This window comes from Palaemon carinicauda, chromosome 1, assembly GCF_036898095.1.
Source record: "Palaemon carinicauda isolate YSFRI2023 chromosome 1, ASM3689809v2, whole genome shotgun sequence".
Lineage (NCBI taxonomy): Eukaryota > Metazoa > Arthropoda > Malacostraca > Decapoda > Palaemonidae > Palaemon > Palaemon carinicauda.
Window position 1 is genome coordinate 133490991 of NC_090725.1, and position 20798 is coordinate 133511788.

At 36.2% G+C, this 20798-nt stretch overlaps 1 protein-coding gene across 1 annotated transcript; it reads right to left on the bottom strand.

Annotated features, from left to right (window-relative positions):
• Positions 1-243: 243 nt before the first annotated feature.
• Ip259 (NSA2 ribosome biogenesis factor-like IP259) lies at positions 244-19461 on the bottom strand. The gene is made up of 6 exons (XM_068384959.1): positions 19317-19461; positions 9929-10849; positions 3293-3389; positions 3103-3189; positions 1485-1615; positions 244-403 (listed from the first exon to the last, which is right to left on the bottom strand). The coding sequence occupies exons 2-6, from the start codon at positions 10703-10705 to the stop codon at positions 260-262; spliced, it is 1236 nt and encodes a 411-aa protein (XP_068241060.1). The 5' UTR covers positions 10706-10849; positions 19317-19461; the 3' UTR covers positions 244-259.
• Between the last annotated feature and the right edge of the window lie 1337 nt (positions 19462-20798).

A 20798-nucleotide genomic window follows, 5' to 3' on the forward strand; every position in this document is an offset into this window, starting at 1 on the left:
TTTAAAAGTTTGCATGAAATTTTACTAAGAAACAAATCTGCAATAATGATTTCTTTATTATTAGCGATTGGAAAAAAAAATGAATGGCAATTTCTTGTAGGGTATCTGGCTGAGATTTGGCATTCAAATAAATAACTGCCTAACCAGATGAGTCTAAACCCCTCCCCGGCAATAATTTCAAAGGTGATAGAGATAGGACGCTTAAAAGTAGTGCGCTGTACAGGGAAAATGAACTTATGCAAGTTATTAGAATAACACTTTATTCTGGCTTGTTGAAAACAAATGTAAGATGACAACATCCACAGTACTGGCGGTCAAACATATTGGCCATGAATACACCAGCACCACACTCTTCGCTTGGACATTCACGACGCTGGCGAGTAATCTTTCCATTATCATCAACCTGTAAATAGAACACAAAATCACTATTTTGTGGCCATAACATGCTCAAGTGTATTTTATGCAAAAATACTTAAAAATCTCAAATGAAAATTACAAAACTTTGTAGCTTCTATAAATCTATAATTGGTTACAGCAAATATTCAAACAAAATTGCATTTTACATAAATCTGGTTATTTGGGATTTGTTCATGAATGGTGCATTTAATACACACTGGTTTACTTTCAATATATTATCAACAAAATTTCACACCCATTACTATAGTACTGGACAAGGCCCTTAGATATATCTCACAACCTACTAATGTAACTAGTCCCCTTCCTAGCTCTACCTCAGAGGGGGAATGCATGCATACAAACTTTATCATGTAATTCTGCATTGTACATGAATGGAATTAAAATTTAGGCCTTAAACCAAGCACTCGGACACCAAAAGGCCACTCAGCACTATATAAGCATATTAATAGTTCATACCCGTACACTGGCAAGATTTGGTTATCGTTTTAACCTATAAAATCAATCACACCACTTTCATACAATAACATCTAAATGTAAAATAAGGGATTAAAAAAATAAATAATAAAATTAATTAAAGGTGATATAAAACCAATACTCTGTAAATTGTTTCAAGTTTTGAGTACTGTACTACAATTTCCCCCTTGCACATCTCATAAGGTTAGTCCTGGAGTAAATCTGTCGTCTGAAGATTAATAACGGAATAATCAACTACAGAAGAATGTTTAAAAATCTATTGTCACTTGACAGGTATTACAAAGAGGGGGCGGCATGTTTCCCTTCCTTAATCTACATTATATGATTGTGGGTTGCATGTGTTCGACCTATACGCAGGCTAGTTAGAAAAAGAAAAAATGTTATTCCTCCTACTTGTAGAACCTGCAATTGATGCTTAATCTCTTATTTTTTTTTTTTTTTTTTTTGCATGGTTTAAACTTCAATACCAGAGAAATCATTATAATGAAACTACAGTGCTATAAATTTTAAATAAGCTAAACCACTCAAAAACTGAAAATTCAATAATTATAATAAAACATTTATTTCTAAATGACCCAGCATAAATAATTTACCTTGTAATACTTCAGCACAGCCAATTTGACTTTCTTATGCTTATGCTTAATCTTCTTTGGGGTGGTGTAATTCTTCTTCTTGCGTTTCTTAGCACCTCCACGAAGTCGCAGTACCAGGTGAAGAGTAGATTCTATAAAACGGAACATTTGAATTACATCGTGACTGAACATGAAATAGTAATTTACACACACACCTTAGTAATGAAGCATGTACGGAAATATGAGAGATAGCCTTAAGCCTTTAGGACTATTCACATTAGAAATCCAAAGGGTCATATCTAATGTCATAAATGTCACAATACTTTTTTATGAAGACTATACTTTAACTTTGAAATACCTACAGAGTAACTGAGTGATCAATGGATCTGGGGAAGGAAACTAGAATGCTAAATGGTTGCTATTCAAAATGCATTCTCATCTTTATACTAAAATTCATGGTTCATTCTACAGCTATGTTACCAATCAGACCTGCCATTACACAAGTACAAGCACCAGGCAAAAATAACCCCTAATGCATTTACAGTATATATACGGGCTTCCTATTTATTTATCAAAAAAAAAAGCAGCAGCTTTGAAGAGAGATTCCTATTAAAAAGAAAAAATTTTTGAAAGTGAACACATCTTAACAAGACAAAACCATGCACGGTAGTTGTAACCACTGCACAACATACCCCGTTATGTACCACATAATAAACTAAAAGTGCAGACCTCCGCTAAGGCGGCTTATTTTTCTTAATCGGCATGTCTTTCTTAGAATCAATTGTTTCTAGCTCTTTACACAAGTTTAAAATCCCTACCAGTTTCATTGATGATTTTAAATTAAAATTGTGGCATTGACAGCAATTTGAACTTGACCTCAACAGCTCATTAGTTTAAAATTCCAGCAAGTTTCAAATCTACATTTAAAAGTATGACCAGGAAGCTGTTCACACACACCAAAACGGGAATAAAACATAACCACCTTTCAAAATCATTGGCGTTGGTAATGACCGTCGAACTCACTCAATTTATTATTCAATTACCACACCTAGTGACAAGAGGAAGTCAAGACCAACACAGTTATAAGAGTAAATTCTTAAATCGTTGCATAATACTGTAATGGCTTTATATCTCGACCTGTTCTATACTTAATGTGAATATACAACCATAAATATTGCTGTAGGTATAGAATTAAGGGTGTTCCTGTCAATCATCAAATTGGCAAAAATCAATCCAGTGATTGGTAAGGGCTGTGTACTGAACACCAATATTTATTATCAAAATAGTTATGTAAAATGGCTTTAAAACAAATTCTGAAATGGACCAAACCCAATTCATTTCCAGTTTAGCCTACAGCTATTTCAGTCTTGTTGGCAGTTTACAATGTTCCCCCATGTTATATTGGCATCATCAATAAAGCCTACATAGCCAAGACAATAATAATGGTTAGTAAGCATAGTAACACATTATCATAAACACATACTGGTAAGGATATACAAAAAGGGTACTTGAAGGTTCACAGGGATATTAAACTAAGTTAAATCTGATACAGTTCTCTCTATATGAAACTTGTCCTTTCCTTCATCTAGATGGTGTTTAAACAGGAAAAAAGTTTTGTTAAATATTTATCAAGCCTTACCCTTTTGAATGTTATAATCAGAAAGTGTGCGACCATCTTCCAGCTGTTTCCCAGCAAAAATCAGCCGCTGTTGATCGGGAGGAATACCTGAAATATAGATATATTGTAATAAAAATCATAAATAACAATATAAACACAAGCAGTAATGGCATGAAAGCTTACTTCAATATAAACACAAAAGTATACATACCCTCTTTATCCTGGATCTTGGCTTTCACATTTTCAATGGTGTCAGACGGCTCGACCTCTAGGGTGATGGTCTTGCCCGTTAATGTTTTCACAAAGATCTGCATTTTGGCTATTCTGGAAAGGGAAGTTTTTTGTTTTTACATTACTGGCATAAAACAACCGGATTTCATTAAATAAATAAATAAACATACACACACACACATATATATATATAAACTCATCAATGAAGGCACAATTCAAGTTAAGTTTAAAGTGCTGTTTGCTGTTCTAAGGTTGGAGGAAAAAAAAAAAAAAAAAAAAAAAAAGAGCAGCAGCAACTGACTCAAACACCTTTTCAAATCTTTTAAGTCTTAACTACACATGAAAAGAATTATGAATTTCAATAATTAATACGACCCATGCTATTCATACAGAGGATGACTTCGCTCAGTCATAAATTCAAACCCTTGTTCATTACAATAAGTAGACTCGGCACAGCTGGGTGTTCACAGCCATAAACACTTGGCAGCTAACATACAGGCAGGCAGGGAAGGCTCCCGCTCAGCCCACACTTACTACCTCAACCATTTTTGTTCAACTGGTTATATTCAACTTTTTTTTTTTTCTTTGCAGGTGTGCTTGCCCTTTTTATGAAAGCATAGGCAGATCTGCTCTCGTAGGGACAACCATCCTTGTGGCAACTTCCATTCCCCTCTGGAGACAGATCCTCACCAGCAAGTTATCAAATTCAAGTACTTTCACTAAAAAGAGGGAAGTCCAAGGTTTTGTTTGACGTTTAACTCTATGTGGCGCTATAGAACTGGTTTAACCCACGAAGGACGACCCGTCCACATTATGGATGCATTAATTCCCACCAACTTGCGAGCGTCTATATTGTGGATGCATTTTTTTCATCCTTTCTCCCTCATAGGAATGACTTTAGCTCCGCCTTCTAATGACATCACAGGCTACTTTAACCAATCAGAAATCGTTTACAAAGCAAAGTTGCCAGAAATATTATACTTTGAGGTTATAGGAGTGGGCTAAGCATGCGCCGTTGGTGATGGGGTTTGGTGCCGTTTGGCTTATCGATAGAGATTTTGTTCTGTTGGCGAGATAAAAGATACTGATTATCTTTATGATTCGGAAACAAGTGCTGATGATTTGGACAGCCATAGTGAGCATGATGATAATGATTATATTACTAACAGCAATGTTTATGACAACGATCTTGACATTGAACCTGTTGCTTCATCCTCTAGCAGAAGCGCTACTAACACAAAAAACATCACTCACAGGAACAATAAATATTAATTCTAGATTTAGTTCTAAATGCTTATATTATCTATCAGCAAAACACTGATAGTCCATCCAAGAGATAATTATGAATGCAGTAATATTTTTGTAAATCCGCATTACCAAATGATGAAAAAGTCACTTGATATGTTATATTTTTTTTTTACCACGCTATTACTGGATAGAATATTTTTTTTTAGGAATTCTTCAAAATTACATTTTTTTTCCCCTAATAAATATCAATAAACTGCCGCCGTCCTATGGCGGCGCCCCCCGTCGGTTAAAAATCAAAATTAAATTGGACCCACCTGAGAAAAAACAAAGTCTCTCAACTTCATAACTTTCAAATTCCTCTTCAGACTGAGCTCTCGTTTCTTTATTTGTACATTAAAAATATAGATTGTCATTATTACAACTATATTCTACGTACCAAGACGTCAGTTTTTAACCAATGATGATTATCCACATTTTACTTGGGACTAGCATTTCAACAACACTAGAATCATGTGACTGATACCCAATCAGGCGACAGTTTTACTAGGAAACACTTTTCATACCTTTTTACCCAATTTACACCGCTAGTTTATCAGTCTTTTGAGACCCATGGAGGTGTGTGAACCTTCAACTTCTGGTGCTGTTCCTCCTTTACCATCTACTTTGACATCAATTTTTGTGGGTTTTCCCACAAGTTCTTGTCTCAATTTTTATTAAAAAAAGATTTTGTCTTGCATTATTGTGGTTACATTGAAAGAATAAAGTACTGGGAAGATCGCGGTGTTATTAAAAGTGCAAGTGACACTAATTACCCCACCTATGGTTTCAAGTGCTGACTTGATGTAAACAAAACATTTCACTGTGACAGAAGGCATGAGAAAAAAAAAAAAAGTGAAAAAAGGTGTAGCTTTTACACATTCATTTTTAAGGGAACTTGGTTTGAAAAGTCTAATTTAGATATAGAATCTAATTTGTTACTTGTATATAATTACATTGGTGTTAGATTTATCATAACTGTTGAAAATTAAGAATTTCTCACAATACTATAGCTGACTGGTGCTCATTCATCCATGAGGTTATTGTGCATTGGGCATTGAGTCGGAAAGGTGCAGCTTACGTTTAAGCTCCAACCTCAGTAAACAAAAGGGTTTTAGGCTCAAATTTAATATGGCTGTGTAAGGGGGGGGGGTGTCTCCCCCAATCTCTTGCCCCCTTTGGGTTATGATACAGCTAGTAGATTAGGTTAAGTAGATTGTTCAGGTTAGCTGGTGGCCTTGTTTACTGATAATTCTACATGTACCCTTATCAATCTCGTTTGCATGGGAATACGGAGGAGCCAACAGGGATGACAACCTTGCTCTTAGAGTGACAAAAGGTGAGAGAGGAATTGGAGAAAGAGGGGAAGCTGTTAAACTTGCCGACTCGTCATCAAGAAGGACATCCAGCATTTCATAACTTCAAAATAATATAAGGATGGAACTTTACTCCATCCAAAAAGGACTTCTTTCCCAATCACTCCTTGAATCTTTTCTTGTAGAACCCAAGTTATGACTAGAAGCTCATACAACCGTTTCTAAAGCATCTACTAAATTTAAAATTCTGTGAATTACTCTCCTTCAACTTCAAAAGCTCTTCTGATATAGTTCGTTTGCGATAATGGAACACATCCGAGCAATCCCACACAGACATCATAGAGGCAAAGATAAAGTTTGGATCCAGTCATGATCTACCACAAACTCAAGAAACCGGTCTTCCCTGCGAGAACTGGTCTTCTGTCCTAACTGAAGATCCTACTTTCTGAGGGTTGTGCGCTTCAAGAAAAGGAGGAAGGGGAGAAAACTACCTATTCTCCGAGGCATTAGGCAATTTGAAATCTGAATGGAATAGTCCAGTATAATCCATTCCAAAGGATACTGAAGACTTCCCTACACAGAATTTTTTCATTTTCTTTTTTTATTTCAAGGACAATTAATAAGATACCAGACCAACATATATTGGGATTTCAAACCCGCGATGGGTTAGAGGATGAGAGTCACACCTCTAGTTAATAAGGTCAATTGGATCTCTGCCTCAACAGAAGAGCTTGGGATTCTGCCAGATGTCACCAGTTGTTCACAAGTACCTTGAAAGCCTCATGCCCATGGCAACATGTCGTCGTAGTGTATTACAGCCAACTCTTCTTGCAGGCACGGGCCTTCCCCTTGGTCGGCCCGTCGGTAACCCGTAAATTGTAGAGTAGGCACAAGCCCCGGCTAAGACAAGGGCAAAGATTTTGGTGTAAACCTGCAAGGCTGTTGACAGGCTGAAGAATAACACCCTGAAATGGATTATTTCCTCAAAAGGGAAAGCTTTGGTACTTCCTTGAAGCAGGTTAATTAAGACCTGAAAGTAGGAGTCATTCAAGTCTATGGTCAGAAGTTAATTATTCTTTCCGATGAGTTGGAGATTGGTGGCCGAAGCCTCCATTATGAATTTGGTTTGCGGCCCAGATTCACATGGGAAAGCTCTTATGATGGGTCTCCAACCTCTTGTCAGCTTTTCTACAATGATTAGATTACAGAGGCAGCCTGGTGAATCGTTCAAGACTTCTTCAACCGTGCCTTTGGCCAACAATTTGAATACTTCCTCTTACTGGGCCTTTCAAATAAAATGGTTGGATCATCAGAGTCCTGATCAGAGATGGTGGACAATCTATGAAAGGGACTATATCCTGAATGAAGGATATCTACTATCCAGAGGTCGACCACGTAGCTGGGGGACCGTCCTTAACGAGAACCATTCCGACTATGCCTTCCAAGTCTGGAGGGATGTCCTCTCCACCAAAATGTGGGTTGGGGGGCTTGCCTCCAAGACTGTTGGGAATCTGGAGGGGCAGTCATCTCTGCAGAGGCACTGATTTGAAAGTTTCTTTGCTGCTAATGAGGGGTAACATATACACCACTTGCCCCAACCTCTCAACCTTTTCTATAGCTGTAGCTACATCCGGAGGAGGGAATAGATAAACTCATGTGGTCTGAGTTTCTCAAGCAAAACATCACAGGGGGGGAGCTGTCTAAGAGCATCTGGCAACGGCCCATCTTTCCAAGATGGTTACCGAAATTCCTCAAATTGCTCATGGGGGGGTTCCTCTCAGGTTTTCTCTGACCGCACAATGGGATACCACTCTAGACTGGTGGCCAAGCGCAGAACAGGATCAGCTGAGCTGGTGCTCTCACATGCAGCGAAGTTCACCAGATTCATTAACAGTGATATTATGATCAGGTGTTAGTTTTACTTTGGGAGAATTGTTGTTTGTTCAGCTTTGAGTAATAAGAGTGATTCTTGGCATTTAAACGGATGTCTTTCCCTTCCCTTGCCTCATTCACATTATGGAGAAAGAATGGGAAAAGTCCAGCTCCCTCACATTATAAGTCATCACCTCTAGCAGCAGAGGAGTTCCTAATTCACAAGAATGGTGGCGCATTTTGTGACAACGCGTAGGAAAAGGGGCGCATACAGACTTGTTAAGCTGAAGTTTGGTCAAGCTGAATCCTACAGACTCTAGCTGAATCCTAGACAATATTCAGGGAATTAATGAGGGTTTGGTCACACTGCTTCTTAGCACAAATACGCTTAAAGAAGAAAATTATCTAGAACAGCTTGGCATTGACAAGTCTTGGGGTGTGGACACAGCCAAAGCAGTCTGACCACTCATAATAAAGAGATGAAGCATCCTGGAAACTTCAAAGGAGATTGATGCAGAGTACCCCAGGTGTACAAGGCAACCTGGATCATGGGAATGAGCTGGGTCTTACAACAAGGCTGGTTTAGTACTGTACACGGGATAGTGGCTCAACTCTTAAGGTTCCGCAATCGGGAACTAAAAGAGACCTGAAAGAGGAAAAATCTTCTCTGGGTAATCAGACGTGTAAGGTTCTCCCCTCGGAGGCAAGGGAGAGCTACTTGTAACAGGGTAATCAGGACTGAGTGCAGTGGCCGTAGCCAAAGGGTCCACCAAAACTATTGGCTTAATTTCATACTGTACATTATCAATACCAAATGATAAAACATTAACAAAATTATCATGACCGTCGTCATCCATGACTGGAGCCTCAGTGGGCTTCCTTACATGAAGGACCCAGTTGGAGGATAACTATTCCAACAGAAATCTTTTCTTGTGACACAAATGATATCTCTCCCACTGAAAAGAAGGCCTCTCCCTAAAGTACAGTACTGTAATCACATGGCGATTCCACTGAACCTCTCTTACCATGGCAAAAGGGACAAAAAGATGCGGATAAAAATCTACCAGACTCGTGAAGATGCCACAGGAATATCAATCATGGCCGGGGCATGAACAAATTGTATCAGGCGTACTAGCCATAATGCACTAACTCGTAACTCATAATGATAGCCACGCAAAAAATATATATATATATATATATATATATATATTTATATATATAAAAAACCATGGCACAAGCACTAAGCTCTATAAGGGTATGCATAGTGAATGCAGATGTCTGATCGTAGAGAGGAAGTGAGGATACGCCCTCCTAACTCCACAACCAGAAGTGAAGTCAGGCGATCCTTCCACCGTAGTTGCTTAGCAAATGTTAAGTGATGCAGTCAATCCCTTTTTCTTTTGATTGTTTGATCGTAGAGAAAACGAGACAAGGAGTAACCAATATAAAAGACTAAGTAGTTTGTATCTGCGCAAGAATGAACTTCACTTTAGTGAAAATGGTTAATCCTTTATTTATTTCCTATTTCCTTTCCTCACTGGGCTATTTTTCCCTTTTGGAGCCCCTGGGCTTATAGCATCTTGCTTTTCCAACTAGGGTTGTAGCTTGGATAGTAATAATAATAATAATAATATATATATCTATCTATCTATCTATATATATATAAAACCAACATTTATGAAAAAATTTAGAGTTCAATTAAATGAAGGTATTACAATGAACCAATTACAGGATCTAACAAGTTCTTGACAATTTGCAATTGTGAAGATTGAGTTACATCTTGGTCCTTTTCTGGGAAATTCTGACATCTGCTGTAAATTCCAATGGAAGAAAATATGGGTAGGTAGACCTATACAGAAATATATGGGGTACCCATTTTCGTGGACTTCAATGTTGATATAACTAGTTTTCTTAAGTACATATGCTACACAAAATATCTTAAATTATACACCAAACCTGTGAAGTACAAGAAGACCCCTATGACTTTTCATCTAGTCAACATGTGATCTAATAGCCTTGCTATCATCACTTCAATCTCCCTAATCATCATTAAGTTAATGAAATCCATGATTAAGTGTAGTAATTTATTGTATACATATTCAACATAACGAGTACAATTGGTTTCTTGTCTTCCTTTATTATACCAACAACACAGCATTAATACATCCATCATTTTCCGGATTATTTGTCACTTGTGCATACTTGCCCCACACTACCTTTCCACTTTGAGTTACTAATCCAAGTTCACTAATGTTGACCTCTATGACCGTACCCTTGGTTATAACACCCAAAGTTGTATACATTGTTGAACTTGGGTTCTTCTTCACCCCCAGAATGGGTAAACAAAATGTGGCTTTCAGTTCAGGATGAGTAACATGAGCTTTCTTGAATCTTAACGCCATAGGCCGAATAAACCTTTCAAACTTGGGTGGCTTTCTTGTGAAATTCTCACCAACAAATGTCACTTTCTTTACAAGTCTTTTCCATGCCTTCTTTTTTCTCTTACCAGTCTTGATCACTTTAAACACCTCTTCCTCTGCCTGAGCTCTTACAGCTGGGAGAGGTACATCCCATTTACCGGCCTTCTCCTTCCTTTTTTGTTTAATCATATTAGAAAGCACTTTAGCCCGAGATTGCCCCTCACGATCTAATAGGTAGGAAGGTACAGCCCCCTCTGGCACTGCTTCCTTATCTTTTCTCTTGCTGAGTTTCTCTTCATGGGCCTTTATGGTCTTTTTCATCTGAACCTTTTCTGAATATCTCTTCTTATGATACAGCTTAGCTTTCAAACCATGCAGCTTTTGGGCCTTCTTAGATCTCTCGTGAGGCTCCCTACCTTCCTTCTTCCTCTTCTTTTCTTCATAGTTAAAACGTCTTCCATGACGTTTCCGATGAAGCTCAATGTGTTCATTCTGCGGCATTCTGGCTCCTCTTGAATTCCCACTCCTTTAAAATTTGGATTCCTAGTGTTTGTTAGTCCCAACTTGATTATAGTATTCTGTACACTATGCAGATAGCAAGATAACTATGAACCCTATCACTGAAGACAGCACTGGATTCAACACCTGTGGAGAGACAAGGAGGCAAATTAGTACGCACACCAAGTCTCTCCCAGGTATGAAACTCTTACAGTAGACTTTAAGCAATATAATAAAACATAAAATACAATAATTTCTTGAATGCAACTGGTGTACAGCTACAAAAGTACACTTAAACATTACTATTAAGTGCTAATGGTACCAATGTTTTAAATGGCTAAAACAGAAACTATATAAAAAAAAACTTCAAATTATCAAATTTAATTGAAATATGGGGATATTTTTCAAATGAGTATATCCGGTGTAATGTACTTTTTGGATGAAAATTATTCTAAAAATTATTGCTTACAATTTGGGTAAGATGTTTTACTAGTCCTGTAGGAATACATAGTTGCTGTATCTACAAAAAAATTCAATCAAAAGCACTTCCTTTAATTAAAAAAAAAATTATATACTACGTCAACAGTAAAAGGTTCAAGTGTACAGTAGTTTAACTCATCCAATTAGATGAGAAAAATTACTGATAAGAAATCAGTCATTTATCCTTAAACTTGTACTTCTCCTAATTGTACAATCCTGAAACCTTCCATGGAACCGATTTCAGCGAAGCTGGAATGGTCATTTAAACTTATAACAAACTAATCACAGATGGCTCTGTCAGGTGGGAGTGGGCCCTGCCCAACCGATAGATAGTGTAACCTTCACTGACCTGATTTTGTTTTCTGGTATACCGATATCGCAGATATCGTTTGACAAAAAAAAAGGAAATTAACGTGTTTTACCATATAGTAAGAGAAGCAATGTATACGTCTACGTATTTTTTAGTTTCTAACCATGCCAGGCAGTTTTTAAATACAGGGAGGGGTCAAGGCACTCTTCATTTCAGCCAATAAATATCCGATGAACGTCTTCTTCATACAAGGTATGGGGACGTGTTCTTAAATACAGTACTGTACTGCACTAAGCCAGTGTTCCTCAGGCAGTCACTCATGAATTATCAAAATTTTTTAATCTTTTGATCAGATTTCACATATATATATATATATATATATATATATATATATATATATATATATATACATATATATACATATATATATATATATATATATATATATATATATATATATATATATATATATATATATAAAATATTTAAAAAGTTATTTATACTTTAACAAAGCATTTTTGTACTCTTTTACAATTTCAGGTGTATTTTAACAATGAAGTTTGACTAGTTATTTTTAATTTTGATTGTGATCAGGTGATCTTTATTAAAGCTGCCGCTATTGAGACCATGCGCACATGCAAAAAAAGCACTATAATTTTTATCATTTTCAAGTCATTAAAAAAAAAAATCAATATTACATCAGTACTATTGTGCTATTGCATAAGCTATGGAATCACATTATTCATAGATTGTGCTATTGCATAAGCTATGGAATCACATTATTCATAGATTGTGCTATTGCATAAGCTATGGAATCACATTATTCATAGATTGTGCTATTGCATAAGCTATGGAATCACATTATTCATAGATTGTGCTATTGCATAAGCTATGGAATCACATTATTCATAGATTGTGCTATTGCATAAGCTATGGAATCACATTATTCATAGATTGTGCTATTGCATAAGCTATGGAATCACATTATTCATAGATTGTGCTATTGCATAAGCTATGGAATCACATTATTCATAGATTGTGCTATTGCATAAGCTATGGAATCACATTATTCATAGATTGTGCTATTGCATAAGCTATGGAATCACATTATTCATAGATTGTGCTATTGCATAAGCTATGGAATCACATTATTCATAGATTGTGCTATTGCATAAGCTATGGAATCACATTATTCATAGATTGTGCTATTGCATAAGCTATGGAATCACATTATTCATAGATTGTGCTATTGCATAAGCTATGGAATCACATTATTCATAGATTGTGCTATTGCATAAGCTATGGAATCACATTATTCATAGATTGTGCTATTGCATAAGCTATGGAATCACATTATTCATAGATTGTGCTATTGCATAAGCTATGGAATCACATTATTCATAGATTGTGCTATTGCATAAGCTATGGAATCACATTATTCATAATTTATCACCTTTGCCAAGGTATGCGGTCGTACCGGTTTAATTATTTGTCAAAGGACAGGATTACGTCAATACTACTCGACGGATTTAGATGAAATTTACACCAAAGTTAGGCCTACGGTCTTGGACAACCCCAGTGAATTTTGGAGTTGACACGGATCCATATTCTAGATCAAGATTTGCATTTATCGTGTGAGAACGGGATTAAGTGAAAACGACGACAGATTTTGACAAAATTTTCACCAGATATATCTTGGGTCATGGACGAACCAAATAAATTTTGGAGATGATCCGGATTTGCATTTTTCACCATTTCAAAGATAGCATCAAACTAATTGATGAATTTTAACGAAATTTCCACCACAGATAATTCTTAGGCCACAACTAACTACATTAACCTTTGGTGGAGGTACGAAATCTTCAATTGCTCGTTTACAGCTATTAACATAGATTACCACTTGGAAAACAAAAATGTTCCTTTGAGGTGCTATCCAATACATACATATAGTATAGCAAAAGATTTAGCTAAATATATGTTCGAAAAAAGGTTAGGCTTAAAACTGGACATTTGATTTTGTTAGCTGATCTCTAGTAGTAGTCAACATCATAATATATACACAATTAAACATTTTATAAATATTATGGCTTTTGATATTAACCGAGCTTCATTTATGCATGTTTGTATTTCTCCACTGCCAGTATGAGAAGTTTAAAAACATCATTTCATTTCGGCTTGCTGTCAGCTGATCTCAAGGCGACTATCAGAACGATTAACCAGGTATCCGTATAATTGCCTTACTTGAAAAGTTACGATTAATCATTTCCTACACACAAGGTTCACGATATGACCTCTTCTTCGATGATTTTAATAGCGGTGTACACTTTAATAGTAACTTTAGGCTGTACTTTGCAATTTGAAAGTATCATTTTTGACTCATTCTTAGGCAATTCATACTTTACTATTTAATGTTTTCCAATAATATTTATACATTTATATTTATAATGTTCTTTTTCACATTATGCTATATTTCCCTATATCTACAGTAATGCTAACCTTATAATTTGGCCTTTGTCAACTTGTCCTTTACATTTCTTATAATTTTTTTTACTGCATATAGTACACTAATACATATATTTCTTACCATCACAGTTCACGATTTCATGTGTCATCAATATAAACATACCTCATGTTTTATTGTCAATACTAGTGTTACATTTCATTACTTTCAAGAAGAGGAAGCAATATGAAATTACTATAAGTAGATTAGTGGTCATTTAACCAAAGTTCGTTTAATGACAACTCTGAATCACTAAGATGGTTCTGAGCATCCCACTATTTAGCAGAGTGCAGTGGCGGTACAGTACACTTATTAACTGCAAAATGCATCTTTTTTGTTAAAAGTGGAATAAAAACAATTTGTATTAGAAATCAACCAATTTAGGAAAAATTGCCAAATTACACCAGTCATATATATATATATATATATATATTGTGGTAGTCGTTTTCTTTTGTTTTCCATTTCGCGCAACATTATTTGATGGCCACACACACACATATATATATATATATATATATATATATATATATATATATATATATATATATATACACACACATACTGTACATACATACATACATATGTATGTATGTATGTATGTATGTATGTATGTATGTATGTATGTATGTATGTGTGTGTGTATATATATATATATATATATATATATATATACAAATATAAATGATTATAGATTTATATATAGTGTGGTCGTTAAATCGTGTTGCGCGAAATGGAAAACGGAAGAAGAAAACGACTACCAAAAAATAAAAATATTCGGGAAAAATCAATTAATAAAGCAACCATCATAAAATTTGAAACGAATACTAACTAAATTCTTCCCTATTACTTGGTAGGCATGCAACAGTGTTTACAGACTTTCTCGAGTCTCCTGGCCACTTAATCTGAAAACCACTCGAAGGGGTACTTATCCAGACCGTCACTGGCATGTTTCAAATCTTGTGCTGCAAGACGTGTCCACGTTCAGTAACTTTCTTTCTATGATTTCTTAACGGGGGAAATGGATGGGGAATTCCATGGCTAATCATGGATGTATTAAATTCCTCAATATCTAAGAAACAATGTATACTTTTTGGCGTATGAGTCGGAGCTTACGAATCTTAAAACAATGCCACAGAAAATCAGTCATTAAAACAAACGACAAATTGTCTGGGGAGAATGACTAATGGCAACTCAACTAGAGCTTGTGAGCGAACAACTGCAGGTGTTCAAGGCTCCTCAGTAGCCCCTGAACGTTGTGACGGCAGGTTACAGACGTTTTTGTTATATTTTGTAATTTTGTTTGCGACAACATTTTGTGTGGTTTAGTGAGTGTTATCAGATATGTCTAAGCCTATTACTGTACTTCCATTGAAAATCGTACAAGTGATCCAACTTTATGAGGGAGGCCAGGAAACTGGTGTAAAACAACGAACTGTTCAGAACAAAGCTTTTCGTGAATCGGGAGGGAAGGAGGTCCCCCTACCTAGGCCAGGCTTTGGGAAGAGCCCAATTATAAGTAAGAGGGGGTTAAGAGTTCTGGGTAGGAACATTCAGGCCAATCCAACCCTTACGACACACCAGCTTAAGGCTGAAAATCCTGACGTTGTTGCTGGCGCCTCTGTTAGGACTGTACAAAGGCGCTTGCAGAAGGACCTTCATTACTCCAAAGTTGAGGCACTTCGCCAGCCGCTGATAACAGCCAAGCAAAAGAAGGCTCGTGTAGCTTTCGCCAATTCGTACAAGAACTGGGATATAAATAAGTGGAGACAAGTTTTGTGGTCCGATGAAATTTCTTTCTTTGTAGCCGATACAAAGGGGAAGCGAGTTTGCCGAAAGCACAAGTCTGATCCTCTCGACCCAAAGTACCTTGCCACGAGCGTAAAGTTTTCCTTGTATGTTATGGTAAGGGGTTCCGGTAATAGTATAGAACACCACGCTATCTGTTTACTCCAATATAATGTAATCCTGCAGTTCTCACTTTCTTGCACCGTAATTAGGTGGTTATTTAAATTCTGGTTAAGCAATAATTAGCAAGATATGTTGAAGAGGGGAGAAGGGGTTATAAAAAGAAAATAGCTTGGTTTCCTCACTAAACGACATGGAACTTATGTCAACATAGTCAACTAAACAGATCATGATGCCAGCGTACATAAACAGAAGTTCGTGATGCCAGCGTCCATTTGATATACTGTATATTCAAAATATACTTAAACAAGAATTGTGATTACTCAAAAGTGTCACTATTTGTATACTTAAACAAGAATTGTGATTACTCAAAAGTGTCACTATTTGTAAATTGCATACAGTATTTTAAGGACACTTTTGAGTAATTAATCCATTTTTAATTAAGTATATTTTGAATATACAGTAAATCAAATGTATGCTGGCATCACGAACTTCTGATTATGTACGCTGGCATCACTAATTCTGTTTGGTTGACATTGTCAGTTCCAAGTCGTTTAGTGAGGAAACAGCTATTTTCTTTTTATAACCTCTTCCCCTCTCTCCAACTTATCTTGCTAATTATTGCTTTCCCAGAATTTAAATAACCCCCCAATTACTGAGCAAGAAGGTGAGAAGTGCAGGATTCCATTATATTGGAGTAAATGGAGAGCGTGGTGTTCTATACTACAGTATTACCTGGGGTTCCTTTGGCTATGGGGGTAAAGGATAACTTGTATTTATTAACTAGAAATGAAACTTAATAAAGATTTGGAAGACATTTGGAGGAGCGGGACTTAAATTTTCCAACAAGATGAGGCTCCGACTCATACCGCCAAACAGAACACTTTGTGGCTTAGAGATAATGGAAAATAATCCCTAACTGCCCAGGGGAATCTCCTGACATATCCCCTTCTGAAAATCTATGGGCAATCATAAAAAGACAATTACAGGATGTGGACACATCTTCCATCGAAAAGTTAACATAGGCTTCACAAAATGCTAGGGACAATCTGGATGAGTCCCTCCTGCAGCAGTTAGCAGATTCAGTGCCAAAGAGACTTCAGGAAGTGCGGAAAAGTCGTGGCATGCCTATCAAGTACTAGGACAGGATGTGGTTAGTATTCATTTAAAATTTTTATGATTGTTTTAATAATTAATTTTTCCTGAATATTTTTATTTTGAGGTACAGTAGTCTTTTTCTTCATCGGTTTTCCATTCCGCGCAACACTTTTTGACAGCCACTGTATGTATACATATATGTATACATACATACATACATATATATAAAAGAAAAAGTCTGAGAGATTCATGGCCAAATTACTAATTGGAAAAGCAAGATGCTTCAAGCCCAGGGACTCCCACAAAGGGAACAAGGGAAAACAAAATATTTTAAAAGGTAATCAAATTAATATTTCATATATTAACTATAAAAACTTAACATAATAAGAAGAGAAACAAGATTGAAGTGTACCCTCAAACAATATACCAATCTCAAGATAGTGTAAGGCCATGGTACAGAGGCTATGGCGCTACCCAAGTCAGAACAATGGTTTAATTTTGGGGTATATTAGCAGTATGTAATATTCAATATGAAAATATTTTGAAAGAATGTTACTTTGTGGATACAGTAGTGCTTCAAATTGCATGAGATTCTTTTAAACTTGTACAATCTAAATTGGCAAGAATTAAGAATTTCACCCAACAAAGGGATTTTATTTATTTAGAAAGGACTTCTGGGTGATTATTCGGGAATTTGTGCAAAGCACAGTATTGATTACATGCATACGTTCAGTGGAAAATATCCACAATGGCCAAGACTTTTTTTGGTACTATATCTGAGCTCGACAAAGACTGCCATCAAAATGTTTAAGTTTTAATTAAGATCCAGACTATGTCTAGAAGATCATGTTAATTCAACTTATTTTGCAGAACACGGTTGGTATAAGACTGCATCAAAAACTTAGGAAAATGGTACCCAGAAATAGGAAACCATAATCTCAGCATAAGCAAATGGGAAGAAAAAATAAATACATGGTATAGGAAGTTATGGAGGAGACAGTAACAGAGTAGGAGATTTGGCATTGCTAGTTAGAATAAAGATCTATGAGCGGTAGTAGTACCTACAATGTTTGCAAATATTGAGACCTGGGGTGTTATAAAAGAAAAGGAAATGAAAGAACTAGAGAGCATACAGTAGAAAATTATGAAAGGAATGTTTGAACAGGTTGCTACCACACCATACTGGGGGCTAATGGCTGAAACAGGAATTTGGCTACTTGAAAATAGAGTATGAAAAGGCAATGCTTTTTCATAACATCAGATGACAAAAGACTAATTAAGGAGATACTGAAAAATAAAATAAGAGAACCATATGGGGAATGTTGGGGATAAAGTATCACAATATAAAAATTGAAAAAATAATTCAAGTATACAAAGCAATAACTCAAAAAGAAAAAAAAATTAGCAAATGAAATTCCAAAGAAAAAAAGAAAAGAAAGATTACAAATTACAAGTTTGTGAATAGTAATGGCAGAAAAAACTACATAAGGAACCTTGACACTAATGAGGCAATAAATGTTATGGTAACAAGATTGAAAGTGATAGAATTAAAAGAAACTTGTAGAAACAGATATGATTATGATGGCTTGTGTTGTGGGGAGGCAGATGATACAACGGAGCACAAGTTTAGATGTAATGAATTTAGAAAATTTGGAAAAAATGGCATAGAATTAGGGACATTAGAAACGCCAACTAATTATGTAGCCCAGTATATTAGAAAGGTCCTAGAAGTTAGAAGTAAACGTATTCTTAGTCAGCCGTCATTACCACATAGGTGGCCGCTATCATACATTACACCTCACCCTTCACTTGCTCCAAGGCCTATACCAAATTACTTGCATGAACACCACAGTAAAGTTTGTTTTTACCCTTTTCACCAGATTTTCAACTTGCGCTCAAGTTCTTCACACGTACCATAAGTTAGGCAAAGATGCACATAGGTTAGCCTACACAAACCCCAAATATGGGAGACACTGGATCTACGCCGGACGGTTACCAGATCACACAATATTTTCCCATAGAATACCGATTTATTAATGTTATATTATACATAACTAGAATCGTAGACACAACTGATGTATGGAACAGTTAAGAAGCCACGACGTGTCTACAAATAAATTCAATAGCCAATAATGGTCTTCGACACGAGGACACGTTGCCTTTGTTAATAATGGACATGTTCCACGTTGTAAGGACTTTTCACCTATAATTTGTCTTTGATATGTGACTGCACACTCTAGACAACTCAAGTTATCTAAAAAAAAACCACAATAACAGTTTAATATTAAATAAATCTAAGTAATTAACAGGAACCTACTTACCACACGCTGTCCTGAGACGGCGCACGCTTGAAGAGGAAATGGCGTAGTCAGTGTTGCCAGAACTTGGATTATTGGATATAACAAACCTCGGGTTCAGGTTCAGCGAGTGAGGCTTTACAACGGTATCTCAAGTGCTCGTGTGGCGCATTTTATTCTAGTTGTATGTATTTTTTCATCTCTGGTATTTCTCTGAGTGCAATCTTCTGGTTTTCGTGTACATTATCCTCTATTATAAATTTGATCTGGGCTCCGTCAATGATATTTGCCCTTTTCGAAAATAGAGTTAAATTTCCTGATTATTATTATTATTATTATTATTATTATTATTATTATTATTATTGCTAGTTATAAGCTATAACCCTTGTTGGAAAAGCGGTATGTTATCAGCCCAATGGCTTCAACGGGAAAAATAGCCCTGTGAGGAAAAGAAATTAATAAATTGTAAAGGAAGTAATGAACAGTTGATATAAGACATTTTAAGAACAATAACAACATTTCACGGCAAGTTTGAACTTTTGAAGTTCCAACGATTCAACTGCCTGATCGTTCTACAATTTGGTCATAGCTGGAATAAAACTTCTTGAATACTGAGTAGTACTAAGCCTTATGATGAATGAATGACTATTAGAATTAATTCCGTACCTAGTATTACGAGCACGATGGCACTGTAACTGCCTCAGAAGCACTGAATCCAAATAATAGTCAGAGTTATGAAAAATCTTATGCAACATATATAAAGAATCAATTGAACTAAGGTGCGAGTGGAGACGTGTTTGCAAGGGACTCTCTTGAACACTCGCACTAGGCCGTATTTTTAGCTTATGTTTCTCGTTTATGATATCATTGAATAGATATTAGTTAATCTCATGGAGAGACTAAAGTGAGAAGTAATAGTACGCCATGCCTGACTCTGACTTCGACTCCCTGTGCTGTTACCAATGTGAAACGATGGGGAAGACCAAAGAAAATTGATAGGATGTGATCGCGGAAGGTGTGTGTTCATAGTGACAACTATCAGTGATAGAGAAGTATTAGGCTTGAAATAGATATGACCATACTGCCCCTGAGGTACCCCTCTGTTTAATGGTTCATATGATAAGTAAGAGTTTCGAATTTGCACACACCAGTTTCTGTCAACCAAGCATAAACTATCTGAGCAAAAACTTTTAAGAGGAAACTGAAGACTTTTTTTGTTCTGCGAGTGCTTCGATTGTGACGATCTAACAGTAGATGAGCGCCATGTGAAATGTTGAATGCTTTTAAAGGAACATGAATAAAATGACTGTGGAGGTTCTGTAGAGAGTAGGGCTCCCCTGCTGTACATGGCCGGAAAAGCAGCCCTTATAATAAAGTAAAAGTAAGTAGATAAGGAATAAGAAATTTTACTTGGAATAACTATACTCAGCTAAGAGTTTTTGCTCAGATAGTTTATGCTTGGTTGACAGAAACTGGTGTGTGTAAATTCGAAACTCTCATTTATCA

What these genes read in the sequence shown, in the direction of transcription:
- Ip259 (XM_068384959.1), bottom strand. Translation starts at nt 10,705, where the DNA reads ATGCCGCAGAATGAACACATTGAGCTTCATCGGAAACGTCATGGAAGA. An exon ending in CAAGATCCAGGATAAAGAGG is followed by an intron (nt 3,190 to 3,292) that starts GTATGTATACTT and finishes TCTATATTTCAG; the next exon opens with GTATTCCTCCCGATCAACAG. An exon ending in TGATTATAACATTCAAAAGG is followed by an intron (nt 1,616 to 3,102) that starts GTAAGGCTTGAT and finishes TCCGTTTTATAG; the next exon opens with AATCTACTCTTCACCTGGTA.